Here is a 21467-nt window from a genome sequence, read left to right as displayed (position 1 = left end):
CGTCCTGGGACGCCATCTGGGCCCGTCGCCTTCCTTGGATTTAGCTTTAGGAAGGACCTTCTAACGTCCTCCTTGGTGACGATGAATCTCGATACCGCCAGGTCTGGTTCATCTGGAGGGAGCCTGGGTTCTCTCCTCTTCTGTTCGAATCTTGCATAGAATACGTTAAGTTCTTCAGGAAGAGAAGCACCACAGTTATTGATATTCGCAGCCTTTTCTTTGCGCCCAGTGATCTCACTTAGACCCTGCCATAGTCTACTGGCATTCCTTTGGGCTTCCAACTTGGCTCGATATTGCCTCTTGGCGCCCTTAATGGCTTTCCGGAGTTCACGCCTGGATTCCGTGTAGCGACGTATCCCCGGACCTAAAAGCCGCAGCTCTAGCCTTTAAAAGGGACTTGACTTCATAATTCATCCAAGGTTTCCAGTTAGGGAATACCCGGATCGTCTTGCGAGACACACAGTCCTCCGTGCATTTCCAAATAAAGTCAGTGACAGCTGAGGCATACTCATTGAGTATGCAAATAATAAGCAGTAAGATAGTTCAGAATTGTTCTCCTCACTGCAGTTTCAAGCATACAGCCTGGAAATGCCTAAAACTGTCGGGAGTGTAAATGAAACAATTTCACTACTTCAAGTTAGGAACTATGAAGAATTTGAAAATATCGACAATTATCTTGATTGTTACAATGAAAATGAAGATTTGGAGGATGCAATCTTTGAAAACATTATTTGAAGGTAGCCCATTATCCGTACTAGGTGTCTGCCCTGATTTTGATCATCTACAATCAATCACAAGAACACAGCAACATACTCAGGAATAATTACTCTGTTTTTATCTGTTAGGAACTAATACAGTTTTATAGACCTGTAGCAGTTTTGGTAGTGTTCCGATTTGTTCTGTATGTCATTAAGTATTGATAATGGTTGCGGGTCACCCATCTTGTAAAGATACTGCCCAGAAGGCGGCAATGGCAAACCACTTCTGTAAAAAAAAATTGCCAAGAACATGATCACCTATGTCATCTAACATGGCACATAATGATTGTGATGATGATTTCATTTAAATATGTAATTCGTTCCCAGTTCAATGGTAATTTGTCTTTTTTTTATACTTTGTTAACCATTTCCATGAAACTTTGGCTAATTGGGCAGCCACTTAATTGGGCCAAAATGTACTTGTTTCAATGTGTTCCAATTAACCAAAATCCACTGTATTTGACAACATGCAATGGAACTGCAGATAGTATTGATCACTCTCACAGGTAACTACCATACGAATTACCACTGGGGTATATTGCATTCAAAGTTGAAACGAAAATACATGCAATGTGAAGTTATTTTTAAGTGTTAAGGTCAAGATCATTACAGTTTAAAGGCTGTATCAGTGCATGTTATTTTGTTGTATAGAATTCTTTTGCAGTTACTTTAAATATATCTCTTTTAGTGTTTTATGTTACATTAGCTATAGTGTTTAGTTACATTTAATGAACTTTATATAAAGAAAAACTTTTGGCCTATGCTCCCTTGCAAATCCTCAATAGACTTTCCATACTCAGGCTAAATTTAACAAATAAAAACATAAAAGTAACCCTTATACATCATTGTCTTTTACCTCATCTTAATGACAAGACCAACTTTTGGCTTCTATGGCTCTAATTCTGTAAAACTAATTTATAACCAAAAACCCTGACCATGTTAGCTAACACCATTAATGAATTTCTATCTTCACATACCATCATTCCTACTTTCAAATTTGCTGTAGAAAGCTTCAAAGTATTAGTAGTAAGGTGCAGCTGGAGGCCATCGGGGGGCGTATAGAAACCGATATTTGTCTCAGTACTGTTTTCTCACCATCAACTCCATCCACCTCCCTGCCATATAGCAAGTGAACACAACTGTTCAGCTTTCTGTGATGACTGGCTGCCCCCAAAACCATGCCTGCATTATCACTGTTCTCACCCATTTTCACTCTATTACACAATGCAACTGCAACTACAGCTTCATTTTCTTCTGGAGCCCTACTGATTCCTCTGGACTTTCCAACTCCAATGCAGTCATGGGTGGTTTTCCTCATTCCAGTCATAATATAGTACAAACATTACAGGAACAGGCCCTTTGGCTCATGTTCTGTAACAACATGCCATCCTCGAGTCTCTGGGTTTTCACTGTATTAATCAGTGTGCCACATGGGAATTAGTCAAACAAAAACATAATAGGAGGTGGTCATTAGGGTCTGAATGGCTGTTCCACCCTTTAATAAGACCACGGCTCGTCTTAGTGCCACTTTCCAGCAGGAACCCAGTACTTCTCAAGTGCCCTAATATCTAAAAATATATTGATTTCTGTCTTGAAGATACTTAGCAAATGAGTCTCCACAGCACTCTTAAGTAGAAAATTCCAAAAATTACCAACACCCGAGTAGCATATTGACATTGGTGGTAGAGATGCTGTTTCATAAGTCCAGCAACCAGGTTCAGTCAGGATCTTTGGTACAGCTGCTGAGGAGTTTGGATATTCTTCCTGTGACCACATGGATTTTTCCCAGGTGCTCCATTTTGCTTCTACATCCCAAGGACATGTGAGGGATTGGTCAGTTAATTGCCCACTATAAATCGTCCCCATTATGTATGATTGGTAGAATCTGCAGTTCATGGGATAGTGGGGAGAAAAGTAGGAAACAGGACTGTGCTTGAGCCAATGTAGACTTGATAGGCTGAAACAGCCTCCTTTGTCATTTGGAAAATGTATTGATCTCTGTTCTGAATGATTGACACTATGCTCCCTGCTTCTGGCTATCCCAGCTCAAGGATACATTATCCTTTAAAATCCCTTGAGTACCTTATTAAAATCAATCACATCAAATAATCATGTTTCATCAGAGGTGGGGATATTTGCTGACTATTACAGAATAGCTCTACTTCTCTCTCTATACACACACAATGCAGACACACACAGATACAGGCTTGTTGGGCCAAGAGGGCCTGTCCTATACTGTATCACTAAATGAGAAAATAAAATAAATATATAAAACTCCTCAGCAAATGAAACAGTCATCACCTGCTAGCATCAGTCCTTGTCAAAATTCTGACTTGTGGTAACAAAGGGAAGTCACACTTGTGCCAGCAAAGTGCCAAAGACGGGCAATTTCTAACAAGAAAGCACCTAACTGAATACCCTTCATATTCAACAGCATGATCTCTGGAGGATGTTCTGCCACCACTGTCCAGCTGAGTTTCCACTGGATTAACCAGTTAGTGCTGTGAATTCAGTTCAGAATACAATTTGCTTATGTTTATTATCTGCATGAATTGATTTGTTTCTCTGCACATTGAGTATTTTGACAGTCTTTTTTTATGGGTTCTTTTGGGTTTGTGGCTGCCTATAAGGAGATGAATATTAAGGCTGTATAATGTAAACATACTTTGATAATAAATGTAATTTGAACATAAATATTATGACATGAAAAGTCAGAGCCTAAGTACCCTATAGCAAGTGACTGACTTACTTACCACTCCAAAATCCTTCCGCATCTTCAAAGTACACATCAGAAGCTTGATGCAATATTTTCTCTACATCTGGATGAGCACAGTTTCAACAACACAAGCTCAGTATCATCCAAAACAACCTACCTGTTCGACTGGTATCACATTCACCAGCCTTATCTAGCATTCCCTCCATCACTTGTGCAAAGTAGCTACACTATGTACAATCTACAGAATGCCCTGAAGTACTTAAGATAGTCCGACAGCCCTTGCAAAATTGCTGGCCTCAGCCACTAAGAACAAAGGAAACAGGAGCATGGGAAGTCCAAGTTGCACACTTCACCATCATTGAATCTGAATACCACAAGCCCATGTCAGCTGTATTGAAAGAGAACTGTACTGGCTCACCACCATCCATCCTTTTGATGTCAATTAATGCCTACTTTTCCACTATTGCAAATAAAACCCACACTGGGTTCAAATGGATTATGTTCCTTTATTTTCCAGTGATTTTACTTTCACATGTTACATGTACACCCATGAGAGTCAACTTAATCTAGTCTTGGCAATGAATTGAAAGTACTGTTCCTATCTGTGCATTACCTAAATTAATGGCAGAGCCGTAGATGTAGTGTATATGGATTTCAGCAAGACATTTGACAAGGTATGCCATGCAAGGCTTATTGAGCAAGTAAGGAGGCATGGGATCCAAGGGGGCATTGCTTTGTGGATCCAGAACTGGCTTGTCCACAGAAGGCAAAGAGTGGTTGTAGATGGGTCAGATTCTGCATGGAGGTCAGTCACCAGTGGCATGCCTCAGGGATCTGTTCTGGGACCCCTACTCTTCGTGATTTTTATAAATGACCTGGATGAAGAAGTGGAGGGATGGGTTAGTAAATTTGCTGATGACACAAAGGTTGGAGGTGTTGTGGATAATGTGGAGGGCTGTCAGAGGTTACAATGGGATATTCATAGGATGCAAAAATGGGCTGAGAAGTGGCATATGGAGTTCAACCCAGATAAGAGTGAGGCAGTTCATTTTGGTAGGTCAAATATGATGGAGGAATATAGTATTAATGGTAAGACTCTTGGCAGTGTGGAGGATCAGCGGGATCTTGGGGTTCGAGTCCATAGGACACTCAAAGCTGCTGCGCAGGTTGACTTTGTGGTTAAGAAATCATACGGTGTATTGGCCTTCATCAATTGTGGTTTGCGTTTAGGAGCCAAGAGGTAATATTGCAGCTATATATGACCCTGGTCAGATCCCACTTGGAGTACTGTGCTCAGTTCTGGTTGCCTCACTATAGGAAGGATGTGGAAACCATAGAAAGGGTGCAGAGGAGATTTACAAGGATGTTGCCTGGATTGGCGAGCATGCCTTATGAGAATAGGTTGAGTGAATCTGGCCTTTTCTCCTTGGAGCGACAGAGGATAAGAGGTGACCTGATAGAGGTGTATAAGATGATGAGAGGCATTGATCGTGTGGATAGTCAGAGGCTTTTTCCCAGGGCTGAAATGGCTAGCATGAGAGGGCACAGTTTTAAGGTGCTTAGAAGTAAGTACGGAGGAGATATCAGGGGTAATTTTTTTTTTAAAAAAACGCAGAGTGGTGAGTGTGTGGAACAGGCTGCCGGCAACGGTGGTGGAGGCGGATAAGATAGGATCTTTTAAGAGACTCCTCAACAGGTATATGAGCTCAGAAAAATAGAGGGCTATTGGTATGCTCTAGGTAATTTCTCAGGTAAGGACATGTTCGGCACAGCTTTGTGGGTATTGTGTTGTAAGTTTTCTATGTTTCTAATGCAGCAGTATTTTTTTCTCCATTCAAACTGCATAACATGTGACTAGCACCACCTAATGGCAAAGAACAGAACTGTGCATGTTCAGTCAGGGTTCCTTATGACATTTCGGTAAATTGGAAAACCGCAAACTCATGTGGTTGCTGTCTGTCATATGAAGTAAAATAAAAAACAAAGTCAAAATTTAATTTATCCCACTTGAATCAGAAAAATAAAAACATTCAATTTGTTTTTTTAATGGATAAGACTTCAAACAATTCAAAGTGTCTTTGAAAACCCATACGAGTTAGAACAACACACATCAAAGTTGCTGGTGAACGCAGCAGGCCAGGCAGCACCTCTAAGAAGAGGTACAGCCGACGTTTCAGGGTCTCAGCCTGAAACGTCGACTGTACCTCCTCCTAGAGATGCTGCCTGGCCTGCTGCGTTCACCAGCAACTTTGTTGTGTGTTGCTTGAATTTCCAGCATCTGCAGAATTCCTGTTGTTTGTATACAAGTTAGAAGTCTGGTTTGTGCATGAGAATACCCAAGCTTGAGAACCAACACTATCCACAGGCCCCACACTTGCCTTTTCCTCCATTCTCTTCATATCATCAGAGTGCTTCTGGGCATTTTCTTTGAGACTCTCATTCAGTTGGCGAATCTCCACTTCTGCTGCTGCTAGCTTTTTCTCTATCTCCAATTTCTCATTATTCAATGCCTCTGTATGTTCAACGTAATGTGCCCGCAAGAAAGCATTTTCCCTTAGAGATTCCTGTAAAATAAATTGCTAATTTATGATATTTGGCTACAAAGAATTCTGCACCGATTTGATAAATAAAAGTGGATCAAGAAATTGAACATACAAATTTAACTGCAAGTTACAGAAATACAACATGGTTTCCAAAGGTTTTAATTATGGGTAGGCAAAATGTGTACAAGACATCATCATAAATAAAGAGAAAGCTGCAAAAACTCTAGTTAAGCAGCATTCTGTAATAATTCATTGTCCTTTGGTATCATTGACTCTACAAAACTCCACTTAATTCTACCTGATCTGCTGAGCATTTCCAGCATCAGCAGTCTGCTTTTTCCTCAAGTTTTCTCAACTTCTTATCCTCCTTTCTAATTACACTATTAGGCAATTACTTTTCTAACATCTGTTGTGAAAAAATATAGCACATATGATGGGGAGAAAAGCCTCCTACTTTTCTATTAGAACAGGGGTCCCCAACCTTTTTTGCACTGCGGATCTGTTTCATATTGACAATATTCTTGTGGACCGGCCAATTGGGGGGGGGGGGGGCGGTGCATGGGTAGGGTTGGCAACGGACAAGAGTAGCAGTCAAATACATTGGGTTTACCCCGAGAAAGACTACAATGACCATGAAGCCTTGCGCGGGCACCAGTGCGCATGTGTGACTTACACATGCGTGCACGTGCCGATTATTTTTCTACAAATCGTTTTTGGCGATTCTGTTCGGGGGGGGCGCGTTAATCACGACCGGAATATCGGTGATAAGTGGCTAATACACTCAATTTCATTTCTAAAAGGGTTTATCTAACGAATTTAATATTAAACACACAGCGCATATTTTCCTCGCATGAATATAGCGAAAAGTCAATTATCAGGGGAGAACAGGGAAGCTTGAAGTAAGTGTTGAACTTCCAGTAGAAGTGGCAGAAGCAGGTTCGATATTATCATTTAAAGTTAAATTGGATAGGTATATGGACAGGAAAGGAATGGAGGGTTATGGGCTGAGTGCAGGTCAGTGGGACGAGGTGAGAGTCGCATTCGGCATGGACTAGAAGGTCAGAGATGGCCTGTTTCCGAGCTGCAATTGTTACATGGTTATATAAGTCAATAGCATCACAACATTTTAAGTAACATTTGGATATTGAACACAGTGCATATTTCCCCCTATGAACATATAAAATCATTGCAACGCACCAATATCGCTGAATCAGTGGGAGCCCTGGGCTCAAGACGGTCCTATCGAGCGGTGATGGGAGACAAGCGATACTCGAAGGGGGTTCCTTATGTCCAGTCTATTCCACAATTTAGTTTTCGTTGCATTCATCACAGAGATATGTTGGAAATGGAAGCAACGTTTTCGGTGCTTCCATGGCTATCTCAGGATATTGAGCCTTGACTTTGATCCAGAATGCCGGCAGAGATGTAATGTCCAACATATTTTTCAGCCCGCCGTCATTTGCAAGCGCGAGGAGCTGATCTCCTTCCCCCGCTGACATGGACGCGTAATGACCTAGCGTGCGTAATGGCTCAACAGTGGGCGTGACAGGGAACGAGGAAAGGTGCAGCTGACTCATATCGCTAAATCTATATCGTTTCCTCGCGGCCCGGTAGCGCATGCTCTGCAGCCCGGTGGTTGGGGACCGCTGTATTAGAACATACGAAATACAAAGTTCACACACTTTCAAACTTTTCAACATTAACTTCTCTTCACTTCTCTGAATTTTCTTCTCATTCTTCAGAACTTCAAAACCTCCCCTAGATGTTCCAGAACGTGTTGAATTAATTCCTCATTAATCCTACTCTAATTCATTCTTCTGCAGGAACTTACCTTTTCAAGTCCCCCTCTTTCCCTTATACTTCCAGGCATGCAAAATCCAACCTCTATTGTGGAGTTCACCTTTTAATGAAGTTTCACCTTTTAACTCACAGTACCTGCAATCGGAGTATGCAGACATCACTGAGTGGAACAGCACGCCCTAGCAGGGCACTGTGCATCTGTAACTCACTCTCCCTCATTTTCTGTTCCAGCTGACAGATCTGTTGTTTCTGCCTACAATGTCAAGCAAAGGAGAAACAACAAAATGTGATTGATGCAGTATTCTTTAAAAAGTTAAACCTCAAGAACATCAGACTAAGTGTCATTTTTTTTCAATAATTTAAGTACCTAATTGGGTTCGCACAATAGTAATATGAAAATAAAAACAGAAATCATATTGTTACTAAGAGCATAGTGGTAGCACATCTTGAAACCAATAGCAAAAATTACTTAGGCAGGTAATACCCAACCACTTGCTGCAAGAACCCTGCAAAATCTGGAGTAATTTCAATTAAATTACCAGTATCTCAAAATTTGCTTAATATACTACTTAAAGCAGAAATATGGTAAATAAAGTGATGCAAGTGCCAAAGTGGGGATTTGGGAAACTCCCACAGTTGGGCAGTAGCAGAGGAGCTTTCAATCGACATCTAGACCAGGTAGATTTCAGTCAACATCTTGACTTCCTTGTGCAATTGGATCCTCGACTTCCTCACTTGCAGAGCAGTCAGTTCAGATTAGTAACAACATTTCCTCCACAATCACCATCAACATAGGTGCTTCACAAGGCTGTGTGCTTAGTCTCCTGAACTAATCACTTTACACTTATGACTGTGCAGCTAAGCACAGCTCCAACGCCATAATTAAGTTTGCTGGTGACATCACTGTCGTGGGCCAAATCAGCATATAGGAGGAAGGGAGATTAAAATCTGATTGAGTGGTGTCACAACAACAATCTCTCACTCAATGTCAGGAAGACCAAGGAGCTGGTTATTGACTTCAAGAGGAGAAAACCTGAGGTCTATGAGTCAGTCGTCAGAGATGGGGAGGTTTAACAACTTTAAATTCCTCTGTGTTATCACTTCAGATGATCTGTACTGGGTCCGGCCATAAGTGCCTTTATGAAGAAAGCATGGCAGCACCTCTGCTTTCTTAGAAATTTATTAAGATTTGGCATGTCATCTAAAACTTTGAGAAACTTCTATTGCAGTGGAGAGTATATTGTCCGATTGCATCATGGCCTGGTATGGAAACATCATTGTCCTTGAACAGAAAAGCCTACTAAAAGTAGTGAATATAGCCCAGTCCATCACAGGTAAAGCCCTCCCCACCACTGAGCACATCTACATGAAGCACTGTTGAAGGAGAGTAGCATCCATCGTCAAGGATCCCCACCATCCAGGCCATGCCGTCTTCTCCTGCTGCCATCAAGAAAAGGGTATAGAATCCTCAGGACACACACAAGGTTCGAGAACAGTTATTACCCCTCAACAATCAAGCTCTTGAACCAGAGAGGATAACTTCATTTGCCCATTACTGAAATGTTCCCACAACCTATGGACCATCAAGGATGTTTCATCTCATGTTCTCAATATTCATTTTTTTTTGTATTTTCACAGTCTGTTGACTTCTGCACATTGATCTCTGTTGACTTTTGCACATTGATTGCTTGCCTGTCCTGTTGAGTGCGGTCTTTTATTGGTTCCATTGTGTTTCTTGGATTTACCAAGAATGCTCACAGGAAAATGAACCTCTGGGCTGTTTATGGTGACATCTATGTACTTTGAGAATAAATTTACTTGAATTGAGAATATTTGCTGGAGCTTGAGGCAATACTTAAACGTGCTTGATAGGTATCAGTAAATGAAGCCTTACTGTGTCCAACCCATTACTGCAGCTGGGGAGAAGCTATTTAGCATCAATACCAAATGAGAACATGCATCTTTTGCAATGTCTGCTCTACCCCGAAAGAATATATTTTTACAAACACAAACCGTTCAATCACCAATTCCTTCTCTTTCAATAAGCTCTCGTTTGCTTTTATTAATGGGTCCCATTTGTTAGGTTCATGATGTACAAAAGGATATAATGTAGGAAACTGCTGAGAACCATGGTTCAAAACCTAAGGAAAGAGAGAGAACAAAATGGTTAAATCTATTCGAAACCTCATGTACTTATGATTAAAATGATTGCTATATGCCTTGATTCAGCAACAAAGGCCAGATCTAGACAAGTAGAAATTTTGTAAGAGACATGTCTCAAAACAATTGCTCTACTCTAGCATGAAACCACATTCCAAACATGGAAAATAATTTAGTTTAACTAGTTAATCATGGATAAACATGGGCAGGAGCAAAATAGATTACTGGGAAGATGTAACAACACTATTGTTAATAGAAAATACTTAGACATTTAAAGCAGTCATCTTGGTGCTATACAAAGTGGACAACGTGTGCTGGTGACAGCAGAAATACTGCCTCATTCACTTTCTCCACCTAAACCATCACACATGTTAGAGGTGCAGACAGTGCTAATTGACTAACTGACAAACACATCTTTTAGGGATTTAGAAGCAGTTGCCACAACTTTAATGTCAAGCAGCCTTTCCGGAATCGATACAAATACCATCACACACATTCACTAGTTAGAATCTTATTTGTCTCCACTATCTCTTCCTCCACATCTGCTGCCCATAAAAAAATGGCTGAAACACAAAGTGAACACAACTGTTTTACCTGCATCTGTTGCACTTGTAGCCTAAGACTCTCCAACTGTTGTTGCTGCCATGTGGTTAGGTCACAAGGTCTATCACTGGATCGAAAGTTGAGCTGCTTCCCATGCATTTGTTCTCTTGACCCTATTGGAGCCCAAAGTGTTTGCTGTCCTTGTAAAGTATGGAGCCCTTCAGGAACAGACCCTCCTCCACCATTTGGATGCAAGCAAGGTCTTGATCCTAACTGTGCAGTGCCAGCTGTTACAGATTTACTCTCAGGCAAAGATTTAAAAGTCATGTCATAACTAATGCACTTATCCTCATCTCCAGCGCCACTGATGTTATGGGGTGTCTCATTCTTGACAGATCCTTGAAATCTGTACTTGGGTTCACTGCATATTGTGTCCAAAAATGCAGATTGATTTAAGGTTGGTTCAACATGAGGAGTTTCAAATTTTTGCACCTTCTCCTCCAATCTCAGATGTTCAACATTTGGGTACGAAGAATAGTCAAGTAAATTCAATCCAGATCTGCAGAGATTTGTGGAATCTATAGGCAAAGCTCTCATACTGACAGAAGAATCTTCCATTTTGCTAGATCTAGTCTCAAAACAAGAAACATCTACCCCATTAAACTTGGATAAAGAACACTTTGCTCCAAATTTTTCATCTCTGGCATCTGAGGGAACACTTGGCCGCAAAGATATGGAATTAAACACTGGATTACCCATTGAGTGGAGATTAGATGGCATGTTGCTGGATGTGGAAGGCATGACATGGGCAGTAGGGATGATGGATTGTGAGCGTATGGGTTTGAACGACGAACTCTCACTGGAGCAGCAGAAATCTAAATGGAGTGAAAGACAGAAATGGATGCAAATTATTTTTCCTGAAGAATGGCTACCGTCACCCAACAGGGGGCTCAATTAGAGGAAAACAGTAACAGGAATACTACCATCTATTACACAAGTGCAACAGTTCTTTTTATGAAAGTCATGCTATATTTTACTGCTCCTGTCTAGGCGTAAAGTCATGGTTAAACATGTCACAAACAACACTAAGTTGAAGCATATAGTACCTAACCCGTGAAAGACAGAATGTGTTAAAGTTGATCTCTACACAAAGAAATGGAAAACTATATTGGACAAAAAGTTTGCCAACTTTTGTTTCATCTGCAAACTAACTGATCTACTCCAGTGTCAAAGAAGGTGACAGTAACCTGTCTAAATGACTATCATCTGGTGGCATTAACAGTACCCATTATGAAATGCTTTGAGCGGCTGGTCATGGAGCACATTAAAGCCTTACCCCCGGCTACAATGGACCTATCCCAGTTCGCTTATCGCTTGAACCGATCCACTGACATTGCAATAGCCTTTACCCTCCACTCTGCCCAGTATCAGCTGAAAAATTGGGTCTCATATCCCAGGCTGCTGTTTATAGACTTTAGTTTGGCATTTAACACCATCATACCCCAGAAACAGATGGGGAAACTGTCCTCACTGGGTCTCAACACCTCCTTCTGCAACTAGATCCTGGACTACTTAACAGAAAAGACACAGACAATCCATGTGGACACCAACATCTTTAGTCCCATTATGCTGAGCGATGGCACTCCCCAGGGCTGTGTGCTCAGCCCGCTGATGCATGACTGTTACAGGAATCAGTTCAAAACGTACCATGAATTTTGCTGATGACACAACAGTGGTTGGCCTCATCAACAATGATGATAAGACAGAATACAGACAGTAAGTGAAGCAGTTGGCGGACCGGTGTGAGAACAACAACCTAAGCCTGAACGTGGAGAAGGCCAAGTAAACCACTGAACTTCAGGAAGATGCAGATGAACCATCTCCCTCTGTGCATATATTGCTCCTCCATACAGAGTTAAGTGCACCATATTCTTGGGAGTTCACATCATGGATGACCTCATCTGGTCCCTTAATATCACCTTCCTGAACAAGAAGGCACAGCAACGCCTCCACTTCCTAAAGCAATTGAGGCCCCCCCACCATCTTAACTGAATTTTATATGAGCACCATTGAGAGCATCCTGACAAGTTGCATCTCCATCTGGTATGGGAGCAACCAAGCATTGGACCAGAAGTTCCGACAAAAGACTGTAAGAACAGCTGAGAGGATTATGGGGGTCTCCCTATAATCCACGAAGGGTCTTGGCCTGAAACGTCGACTGCACCTCTTCCTAGAGATGCTGCCTGGCCTGCTGCGTTCACCAGCAACTTTGATGTGTGTTGCTTGAACTTCCAGCATCTGCAGAATTCCTGTTGTTTGCATTTTTGTTAGGGGTTCCATTTTTCCACTATACTTTGGATGAAGTTTTCCCCAATTTCAGGCCTGAATGCCCATGTCCTAATATCATGTTTGTAATTACTGTGCCTGTGGTAATATACTATTTATCGATATTTGTACACTTTCTCCATTGAATGAGAAATCACATGCTGCCTAACCACATACAAATCCCTTGCTCACTATACAAAAGGCTATCATCACTTACTGCTGAAATGCCCTAGGCCAAGTCTGGCTGCCAAAATAATGTTGAGAATAATGTCTTCTTCTATACTTATGCATAACTAATGTAGCAAAAACTGGCATACCCCAGCTGTGCTCTACAATATGAATATGCAAAAGTTACAGATTTAGCAGGGTGGCAGGGTGGAGATAGGTCTCAACCAAAGGAGATGTAAGGTGCCCCTGCCTCTGCCAGCCCACAGGTCAGTTTTGGGCAAGGTGTAGCACCTGCTTAGCCCCCTGATCACAGTCATGTGAAGCCATGGGAACAGGTGGTGGATGGTCATATGAATAGCTGGTGCATATCACAAGTCCACGTTATGCCACTACTTACACTAGGCAGTCAATCGCTGAAGAGTATTGCTAATGGCTGGGGTCACCCATCTTGTGAAGACACTGCTTAGAAGGCGGCAATGGCGAAACACTTCCGTAAAAAATTTGTGAAGAACAATCACGGTCACAGCAAGACCATGATTACTCACCCATGCAGTATGACACAGGGAACAACAAACAAATGAACTATCTTAGTAGTTTTGCAAAAACAGCATTCTGCCTCACTGTGGAAATTCATTTAATGTATCCTGTACTTTCTGATAGATGTGAACTAATTATAGACAACACAACAGCTGTAGATTTGTACAGAATTTGTAATGGAGAGGCTTGTAACAATCACCTTAGAAAGCTGCCTAGCCACCTCTGGCTGCCAGTAACTTAACTCAGCTTACATTCTGTGGTAGGTGCTGTTTACTGGTTTGCACATGACTACTCATCCAAACGTCAATTTATAGCTACATTTAACAACACCTCAGGAACTCATTAACAGATTCCTCCAATGTGCTTCCCAATCCTGCATGACTGTGAGAACAGCTGAGAAGATCATAGGTGTCTCCCTACCATCTATCGGAGACATTCATCTGGAGCACTGCAAATGCAGGGCCCTTGGTATCATCAAAGATCCCACCCATCCAGCATCATCTTTGACCTTCTACCAGCAGGTAGGAGACTCCATTGCCTAAAAACAAGAATGGTCAAGATAAGAAACAGTTTCTTCCCTCGGGCCATTAGGCTTCTGAACTCCCTGCCGCATTGCATTCGAAGTGTCACCGGTCAATCTGTTCTGCACCTAACAATACTGAACTTATCACGTTAATTTGTTTATGTGTAATTCCTTTGCAGATTTCGTCCTTACTTTCATAAGTTATTGTGTGTTATGTGGGTGTTATGTGTACTACTGTGCTTCACACTCTGGTCCAGAGAAATGTTATCTCACTTGACAATATACATGTATATAGATAAAAGACAATAAATTTGACTTGGCATCCAAGTTATTCACTTATAAAGCAAACAGCAAGGGTGCCAGAACCGATCCTAGTGAGACACCACAAGTCACAGGCATCCAATCAGAAAAATAACCATCTACCATCACCCTCAGTTTACTATTGTCAAGTCAACTTCAGATCCAACTTGCCATTTTGCTCTGGATCTCATGGGCTCTAACCTTTTGAACCAGTCTTCCATAAAGGGAGCTTCTCAAAGGGTTTCCTAAAGGTCATGTAAACCACATCTACCACCCAACCCACAATCTCTTTGACCCACTACCATCAGGAAAGAGGTACAGAAGTATCAGGTCCAGCACTGTCAAACTGAGTAACAGCTTTAGCTCTCAGGCTGTGGGACTAATGAATACCCTGCTGCCACTGAGGTCTCATCACTAGGACAGTGAGTTCTTCACTGTCTACCCGTGCTGCATACTACCTGCATTTTGAATTATATTTTATTAACTTATTTATGGTAATATTTTGTTTTATGTGCTGGATGTGATATATGCTTTGTGGATGCACTGTAGTCCAGAGGAACATTGTTTTGATTGGTCGTATATATGCTCACTTTTATTATATCACTTTTTAAATATACAGTATTTCTGTTTTTGCATGTTTTTAAAATCTATTCCATATATGTATACTGTAATTGATTTACTTATTATCATTTTTATTTCAATTTTTTTTCTATATTATGTATTGCATTGAACTGCTAAGTTAACAAATTTCACGTCACATGCCGGCGATAATAGGCCTGGTTCTGATATAGGTACAGTCAGATGACGATAAACTTTAACTTGACCGACTGCCATGCCCTCTTTGAAACGGTCAATTCTTCAAAGAATTTAATCAAATTGATCAGACAGCATCTGTCCTTGACAAATACATGTTCGCTGTCTCCAACTAGTCCCTGTTTTCCAAGAAACGTTCCCTCTAATTTGTAATTGCCAGTGTGTGTAAAAAATGTTATGCTGTGCAATTTTTTGCCCAGTGACAACATGTGCGCACGGAATTTTTAAGTGGAAGTAAACCTGAAGCTATTCTGAGGATAATAAACTACTAAGTCCATTGTTTATAAGAAATAAAATAATACACAATGGGTCTTATTTCTCATATACTGTACAACAGCATGTAATAATATCAATCTTTTCACTTGTTATTAAAGTTGTTCGAAATGGTCATTAAGCCATTCTGCTTTAAATACTCTGGTAGTCCTTTTGCGCTTCATACTCTTTGCCTCTTTGGAAGTAGACATAGTGAATCAATTAATTTCTTCAATAAAAGCAGTAGAAATAAGCCAGTTCTAAAATCTGCAGACAAATCATCACAAATTCCATGTTATCAACATCGGCCACATCAGAAACCGGAAAAGGAAATGTGATTGTGTACAATCATGAAATATACTTAACATGCCAGCAAGGTAGATGGTGACAACCTTTTGTGCAGTTTAAATTCTTCTGTGCACTAGTAGCAAAAGATACACACACACCTACCTTAAAAAGAACATTGTTTCCAAGTATCATTAACTTTCTCCATAATCTGATGTTACGCTCATAGTCATCAGGTTTTTCTCCGAAACTTTGTTGTCCTTCAATCATTTGGTACCCCACTTTTGTCCAGCAAAGATTAAAAAACCTCAGACCAGAGACTCAACCATCCCTTTCTTTGCCTCATGTCACAGCCTCGGATAATCGCATATATCCCAGAGGATTTATCGAGCTTAAATCCTAAACATCAATCACCAAACAACAGGAATTCTGCAGATGCTGGAAATTCAAGCAACACACATCAAAGTTGCTGGTGAACGCAGCAGGCCAGGCAGCATCCGTAGGAAGAGGTGCAGTCGACGTTTCAGGCCGAGACCCTTCGTCAGGACTAACTAAAGGAAGAGTGAGTAAGGGATTTGAAAGTTGGAGGGGGAGGGGGAGATCCAAAATGATAGGAGAAGACAGGAGGGGGAGAGATAGAGCCAAGAGCTGGACAGGTGATAGGCAAAAGGGGATACGAGAGGATCATGGGACAGGAGGTCCGGGAAGAAAGACGGGGGGGGGGGAACCCAGAGGATGGGCAAGAGGTATATTCAGAGGGACAGAGGGAGAAAAAGGAGAGTGAGAGAAAGAATGTGTGCATAAAAATAAGTAACAGATGGGGTACGAGGGGGAGGTGGGGCCTTAGCGGAAGTTAGAGAAGTCGATGTTCATGCCATCAGGTTGGAGGCTACCCAGACGGAATATAAGGTAAACAACAGGAATTCTGCAGATGCTGGAAATTCAAGCAACACACATCAAAGTTGCTGGTGAACGCAGCAGGCCAGGCAGCATCCGTAGGAAGAGGTGCAGTCGACGTTTCAAGCCGAGACCCTTCGTCAGGACTAACTAAAGGAAGAGTGAGTAAGGGATTTGAAAGTTGGAGGGGGAGGGGGAGATCCAAAATGATAGGAGAAGACAGGAGGGGGAGGGATAGAGCCAAGAGCTGGACAGGTGATAGGCAAAAGGAATATAAGGTGTTGTTCCTCCAACCTGAGTGTGGCTTCATCTTTACAGTAGAGGAGGCCGTGGATAGACATATCGGAATGGGAATGGGATGTGGAATTAAAATGTGTGGTCACTGGGAGATCCTGCTTTCTCTGGCGGACAGAGCGTAGATGTTCAGCAAAGCGGTCTCCCAGTCTGTGTCGGGTCTCGCCAATATATAAAAGGCAACATCAGGAGCACCAGACGCAGTATATCACCCCACTTGACTCACAGGTGAAGTGTTGCCTCACCTGGAAGGACTGTTTGGGGCCCTGAATGGTGGTAAGGGAGGAAGTGTAAGGGCATGTGTAGCACTTGTTCCGCTTACACGGATAAGTGCCAGGAAGGAGATCAGTGGGGAGGGATGGGGGGTACGAATTCTGGTATCTGTCCCCCACTTTTCCTTCGCTACATCGACGACTGCATTGGCGCTGCTTCCTGCACGCATGCAGAACTCGTTGACTTTATTAACTTTGCCTCCAACTTTCACCCTGCCCTCAAGTTTACCTGGTCCATTTCTGACACCTCCCTCCCCTTTCTAGATCTTTCTGTCTCTGTCTCTGGAGACAGCTTATCCACTGATGTCTACTATAAGCCTACTGACTCTCACAGCTATCTGGACTATTCCTCTTCTCACCCTGTCTCTTGCAAAAACGCCATCCCCTTCTCGCAATTCCTCCGTCTCCGCCGCATCTGCTCTCAGGATGAGGCTTTTCATTCTAGGACGAGGGAGATGTCTTCCTTATTTAAAGGAAGGGGCTTCCCTTCCTCCACTATCAACTCTGCTCTTAAACGCATCTCCCCCATTTCACGTACATCTGCTCTCACTCCATCCTCCCACCACCCCACTAGGAATAGGGTTCCCCTGGTCCTCACCTACCACCCCACCAGCCTCCGGGTCCAACATATTATTCTCCGTAACTTCCGCTACCTCCAACGAGATCCCACCACTAAGCACATCTTTCCCTCCCCCCGCCCTGCATTCCACAGGGATCGCTCCCTACGCAACTCCCTTGTCTATCCGTCGCTCCCTACGCAACTCCCTTGTCCATCCGTCCCCCCCATCCCTCCCCACTGATCTCCCTCCTGGCACTTATCCGTGTAAGTGGAACAAGTGCTACACATGCCCTTACACTTCCTCCCTTACCACCATTCAGGGCCCCAAACAGTCCTTCCAGGTGAGGCAACACTTCACCTGTGAGTCGACTGGGGTGATATACTGCGTCCGGTGCTCCCGATGTGGCCTTTTATATATTGGCGAGACCCGACGCAGACTGGGAGACCGCTTTGCGGAACATCTACGCTCTGTCCACCAGAGAAAGCAGGATCTCCCAGTGACCACACATTTTAATTCCACATCCCATTCCCATTCTGACATGTCTATCCACGGCCTCCTCTACTGTAAAGATGAAGCCACACTCAGGTTGGAGGAACAACACCTTATATTCCGTCTGGGTAGCCTCCAACCCGATGGCATGAACATTGACTTCTCTAACTTCCGCTAGGCCCCACCTCCCCCTCGTACCCCATCTGTTACTCATTTTTATGCACACATTCTTTCTCTCACTCTCCTTTTTCTCCCTCTGTCCCTCTGAATATACCTCTTGCCCATCCTCTGGGTCCCCCCCCACTTGTCTTTCTTCCCGGACCTCCTGTCCCATGATCCTCTCGTATCCCCTTTTGCCTATCACCTGTCCAGCTCTTGGCTCTATCCCTTCCCTCCTGTCTTCTCCTATCATTTTGGATCTCCCCCTCCAACTTGCAAATCCCTTACTCACTCTTCCTTCAGTTAGTCCTGACGAAGGGTCTCGGCCTGAAACATCGACTGCACCTCTTCCTACAGATGCTGCCTGGCCTGCTGCGTTCACCAGCAACTTTGATGTGTGTTACATCAATCACCTCCTATTTATGGAGATCTGCACTGGACTTTCACCAGCCTGTTCACTGAATTCACCAACTACAAAGTCTGTGTTCTTTGTGAAAACCAATGAAAAATACTCATTTAGGGTCTTACTTACACAATCCGGCTCCATGCATAGTTGTCCATGTTCACTAATAGGCCCTACCTTCCTTTCTTTTTACCCTGGTTATTCTTTTGCCTTTAATAGTGTTATACAATGTTTTCAGAATTACCAGTTATTTTTCAATTAACCCCCCCTTCACCTTAGTTTTATTGCATCTCTCTGATATCTGCCTACAACACTGGTCCTCTCTCCCCTGTTGATTTCATTAAGAACAGATTTATTCTTCCAACAATTTCAAAGGGATGGGAAATGCTGTAATCATCCTGCAATCTTAAATTTTTTTAGATTCCATTCATCTGGAAAGTTTGATATTTTAGCTGTGCGAGATGTTCTAGATTAATGAAAAATTATACTTGGTTTTCTAATACATAACTTTTTTTAATGCTACAACATGAGAACCGGAGTGTTGAGGGCAGCATGCATATCAGCACCCAGTGAATCAGGTGTTAATCCTTCAGGATTTCCGAATGACTGTGCAGCAGAAGATCAAAGTTTTACTCCACTACTAAATTATCTGTTGGAGTTTTTTCCTTAAGCAATGGAGAAGCACTGATGTCTAAACACCACTTACAGATCCCCACAAAAGTACACAATTTTAAAAGGAAACAGAACTTCACACATACGACATACTTAAAAAGGGACACGTTTCATTAAAAAGCTATGAAATTTGAAATAAAGCCCCAAGTGCTAACAGACTTAAATCTTACCTGATAAAGCTTAGTGATAAATCTTTGAACTACAACACTTAGTCCAAAATAAAATCCATCCGTGCAGTATTAGCGTCATCAATAACATCACTGGAAGTCTCAGCTTTCACTAAAACTCAAGCTTTGCTCAGATGCACAAATGATTGCTGATCAATACCACCAGTAAAACTAAATTTCCATCAGGATCAAACCAAGGTTGACGAGTATGCCTAACTCCATTTTAACAGTAAGGAAATTGGCATTAAGAGTTGTTGGTATAATTAGAACTGCTTCTCAAGTTTCACAAGTTTCATATAGAGCCTGTACACATTGCAACTGTCAGACGGAGAATGCAGTATGAGGACTTCAGCAAAGTACAGCCCCTTCAGTATCTCTATGAATTTTCAACGTTGAGCTTCAGGTACTTCAAGAAAGTACAGAATATCAAAACTCACTCAAAGGAAGATCCAGAAAAGAACACAAATTATTAGTCTCACAGCAGTGAGATACAACAAAGCATTTAACATTTGACACCAGAGACTCTTCTGCACAGAACTGTGTACCCCTAGCGTTTTGTTCCAAGTTTTCAAATAATCACATACTTTTCTTTATTCTTTGGGATTTAAAATGACTTTTAGGCTTCCACAAACTTCAAAGTCAGCAGTATTATTTCAAAGTTCAAAGCATATTTACAGTAATATCAAAGTATGTATACTAAATACAACCTTGAGATTCATCTCCCTACAGGCAGCCTCAAAACAAAGAAACCCAAACGAACCCATTTAAAAAAAACAATCATACAACCAATGTGCAGAAGAAAAACAAAACTTACAAACAATAAAAGTAAGCAAATAACATTCAGAACAGCAGTTCATGAAAGTGAGTCCACAGCCACAAAGCCGATGCAGGAACCTGTTAGTTGCACACCAGAGCCACAGTTCAGTGCAGGGACAAGTAAACTTCATGGAACAATGAGCTGAACACCAGTCCATCCCTCGCCCCTGGACCCGACATATGACCTTTTCAATCTGGCCCAGCACTTAAATCAGCCAAACAGTAGGTAAAGCACTGGAGGGAAATAAATCAGGAGAGGAGAGTGGAGCATGGGAGAAAGGGAAGGAGGAGCACCAGTGGGAGGAGATAGGCAGATGGTGGGGGGGGGGTGAGAGAGAAATGGCGCAAGTTGGAGAAATCAATGTTCATGCCATTAAGTTGGAGGCTACCGAGACAGAATATGAGGTGTTACTCCTCCAACCTAAGCATGGTCTCAGTGTGGCAAAAGAGGTGGCCATGGACTGACCTGTTGATATGGGGATAGGAATTAACATGGTTTGCCACTTTGTGGCTAGAGTGGTGGTGCTCGACAAACAACGTCAGGTTTCACCAATGTAGAGGCTGCATCAGGAGCACTGGATACAGTAGACAACCCAACAGATTCACTGTTAAAGTGTTGTATCACCTTGAAGAACTGTTTGTGGCCCTGATTGGAGGCAAGTGAGGAGGTGAATGCGCAGGTGTAGTACCTTTGCCACAATGTAGGGATAAGTGCCAGGAGAGAGGTTATGTGAAGGAACAAATGGACAAGGAAGCATTCTCAATATTTGGGAATCCTTCTCGAATCAGCCAATGACTAATCCATCTTTATTGTAAAACCATATTTTAATCCAAAATTATATATTTGTGTAACACCCTGGGAAAGGTTTCACTGCTAATGTAACGGTCTTTCTGTAGAAGCAGTGTTTGTGTTATGGTTAGAGATAACAGATGCTTTGGAATGTGAGCCATCCAATGAGGGGAGGGTGTTTTCAAGCTATGTGCCCGACACTGAGGTGATCTAGGTCATTTGTTC

The 21467-nt window shown here is 42.2% G+C and overlaps 1 protein-coding gene across 3 annotated transcripts in view; it reads right to left on the bottom strand.

Moving 5' to 3' along the window:
• The window catches only part of cep85 (centrosomal protein 85), a 100040-nt gene that overhangs the window by 41021 nt on the left and 37552 nt on the right, over positions 1-21467 (bottom strand). The window contains exons 1-5 of one of the 3 annotated variants that reach the window (XM_063033736.1): positions 19640-19859; positions 11276-11395; positions 9831-9958; positions 7953-8070; positions 5853-6038 (exon numbers count right to left, since the gene is read on the bottom strand). In XM_063033736.1, coding sequence (XP_062889806.1) covers positions 5853-6038; positions 7953-8070; positions 9831-9958; positions 11276-11326 — 483 coding nt within the window. In that variant the 5' untranslated portion in view covers positions 11327-11395; positions 19640-19859. Of the gene's footprint in view, positions 1-5852; positions 6039-7952; positions 8071-9830; positions 9959-10571; positions 11396-19639; positions 19860-21467 lie in introns of those variants that run through there. The other 2 variants (XM_063033735.1, XM_063033734.1) reach the window with 2 other exon arrangements.

This window comes from Mobula hypostoma, chromosome 26, assembly GCF_963921235.1.
Source record: "Mobula hypostoma chromosome 26, sMobHyp1.1, whole genome shotgun sequence".
NCBI lineage: Eukaryota > Metazoa > Chordata > Chondrichthyes > Myliobatiformes > Myliobatidae > Mobula > Mobula hypostoma.
The sequence above is the reverse complement of the archived record's forward strand: the minus strand, read 5'-3'. Positions and strand labels throughout refer to the sequence as shown.